This window comes from Glycine max, chromosome 10 (assembly GCF_000004515.6).
Source record: "Glycine max cultivar Williams 82 chromosome 10, Glycine_max_v4.0, whole genome shotgun sequence".
NCBI classification, from domain to species: domain Eukaryota; kingdom Viridiplantae; phylum Streptophyta; class Magnoliopsida; order Fabales; family Fabaceae; genus Glycine; species Glycine max.
Window position 1 is genome coordinate 2756595 of NC_038246.2, and position 2794 is coordinate 2759388.

At 31.3% G+C, this 2794-nt stretch overlaps 1 protein-coding gene across 1 annotated transcript; it reads right to left on the reverse strand.

The window, feature by feature from the left end:
- Positions 1-889: 889 nt before the first annotated feature.
- On the reverse strand, positions 890-2794 carry LOC100799875 (auxin-induced protein 22D-like). The gene is made up of 4 exons (NM_001255466.3): positions 2379-2794; positions 1877-2082; positions 1654-1753; positions 890-1537 (listed from the first exon to the last, which is right to left on the reverse strand). The coding sequence occupies exons 1-4, from the start codon at positions 2591-2593 to the stop codon at positions 1465-1467; spliced, it is 594 nt and encodes a 197-aa protein (NP_001242395.2). The 5' UTR covers positions 2594-2794; the 3' UTR covers positions 890-1464.

A 2794-nucleotide genomic window follows, 5' to 3' on the forward strand; every position in this document is an offset into this window, starting at 1 on the left:
ATTGTTATGATGTATTCTACTATTACTACAAATTCACAATTTTCATACTAATATTTCAATAGTAAAACTTCTGTTAAACAAGGTATATACTCACACAACTAATTAAGATTTTCTTCTGTTAGTACATGACATTTATTTTTGCAGTGTATTAAAATACTTCAATTTATCAGTTTATCTTATCTTGTGTAAATAGTGAACATCCGTGGTTCTGTGATCGAAAAAATATGAATCCATCTATAAGATGAAAGGGGTCGATGTAGCTAGATGTTTAATTTAGAAATGGTTACCCTACCGACAGGATCCTCATAATAAATTTGACATGAAGTTTTGCGTGGATATCTTCGAATTCAAGAAGAATTTATTCATCTCATGATGGCTCCAGAAATATGCTAATACTTTTGTGAATTGACATAATAATTCTAAGTATTTTACGCATTAGTTTTATTATTCATCATCAAAATTCTTTAAAATATGGGTACACTTTCTGAAACTGAATTAGAAGAAATAGCAAATCTTACAGAACATAAATCCTTGAAGATGAATTTAAAATTTGGTTGAAATTAAAATTTACGAGGACTTTAAACTAATATACGCGGACAAGGCACGAGTTACTATTTAGTTCTTGTAAAATAATGTGCGTAAAGTGAAAAAAAATTAAAAGAGATATATTTATACTTATTTTTCTTATTATTTAACTGAATTAATTAAGTTTGCAATTTATTTTATAATTTAAATCAAGAGTTATATACAGTTGTTTGTACTTTTTCTCTTGATACCTTCTTTGACTTTATAGGAATTAAATTCAGAATTGTCATTCTTACGAGACGACCCATGTTCAAAAACGGGTGGCCTTACCCTATTTGATCTATTAATTGTTTAAGTGGGTAATAAAAAAGATCATCCTGAAATAGGATAATTGGCATCAAATAAAATTTGCCGTAATTAGCACTTAAAACCAAGTAGAAAGATAGATTAGATCAAATTAATTAAATGCAAGAGAAGGAGAATGAAAGTTCCACCTTCTTGATCCCTTTGTATATATAATATTTTGTACGTAACCCAGACACATGACAAATGAAAGTAGTTTTTCATATATATGTTTATCCTCTCTATATATAGTCTATACAATTAAAATAGCATTTTTGCTTTTTATTTTCTTCTCATTTCATCATTACAGTTTTCAATTCTGGTTTAGGCATTGAGAATTTGGAATAGTATACTTAATTAAGCAGGTCTAAAAAGTCACCTAGCTTTTGAAATAAACAAATAAAGGGAAAATAAAATCGTGTATGTGCATCTCTCTTTTTAATAAGCTAAATATAACCATTTCACAGAGGCCAAGTGCCTAGCTCTTGCATATTCCAAACAGAAGAAATTCTCTTGGATGACGTCACTGAAAATTGCTTTGCTCCATGTTTTGGATATGGGCATGCATGATGGTCCTGCTTTGTTTTTTTATTTTGGTCAAAAACAACCCAACCCCTTTGCTTCTGATGCTTTCATAATTCTCAGTCTCTTGCAGGATGACACAAACATGCTACAATAATAATTAACATAAGCTTAGCAAAAACACAACCTTTTAATATATATATAATAACAACAAATAATTACTACTAGTTAATTCAAAGAACAGATTTAGGAGAAGAAACTTACTTCCATGGAACATCTCCAACCAGCATCCAATCCCCATCCTTGTCTTCATAAGTTGGAGCATATTCAGATCCATTGTACCCTTCCCTTTCTGAATATTCACCTGGATCACAAGCAATTACAACTTTATTCCTCCTTTCAACATACACATATATATGCCAAATTAATCTTAAGAAAGCCAAAAAAAATAATAAGAGATTATTTAAAACTTGTTCTAGGTTCTTACCAAATGTGCACTTGAACATATTTCCCAAGGCCTTGAGAAGTTCTGGGTAGCTCTTGTAAACATTTAGATCTATCTTCCTTAAGTAAGGTGCACCTGCCATGCTAACTTTCACGTACATCCCAGACCCTTCACCCTGTTCCTCTTTCTTTTGTTGTAGAGTATTCTTCCTATATGATCGAACCGGTGGCCATCCCACTACTTGTGCTCTACATACATCACAATATTTTCATTATTCATTGTTCCAAAGTTTAATCATAATTCATATCAAACTCATTCATATTTCCAAACACGTGATTAATTAGCATTTTTCTCTATGTTTCTATTTATGATATATTATACGTACCATGCATCTATCATATATATATTTTTTCTGCATATTTCACTAACAATATTAACAACTATGAATAAAAAAAAATATCATTTATCATATTTATATTTTTCTCTCTATCTCTCACATCATTTTTTAAAACTAAAAGGATATATGTATATATATATCACTTACTTTGCAGGTGGCACAAGGTTGTCTTGGTCATCACTTGTGATATCAGAACCATTAGAATTCATGTTGCCCTTGCTTATGCACTCTTCCTCGCTTGCTTCTGTTGAAGATCTCTTATTGCTTCTAACAATAGAACGTTTCCCAGGCTCATCGCTTCCAGGCAACCCCAATCTCAACTCTGTAGCCTCGAGATTAAGCTCTTTTTCGTACTTTCCCATTGAATTATCAATTTCTTGATAGATCACTTGAACAATTGCAAATTAATCACAAGTCTGTTGATGAATTTCTTGGGAGAGAGAGAGAGAGAGATCTAGATGGAGATGTGAATAATAATGTGAGAAATGAGAAATGAGATGCAAGTTGTGGTGTAAAGGCTAGTGGGTGGCTCATTAAGTTTTATAGCAACAATAGTGTGGGAC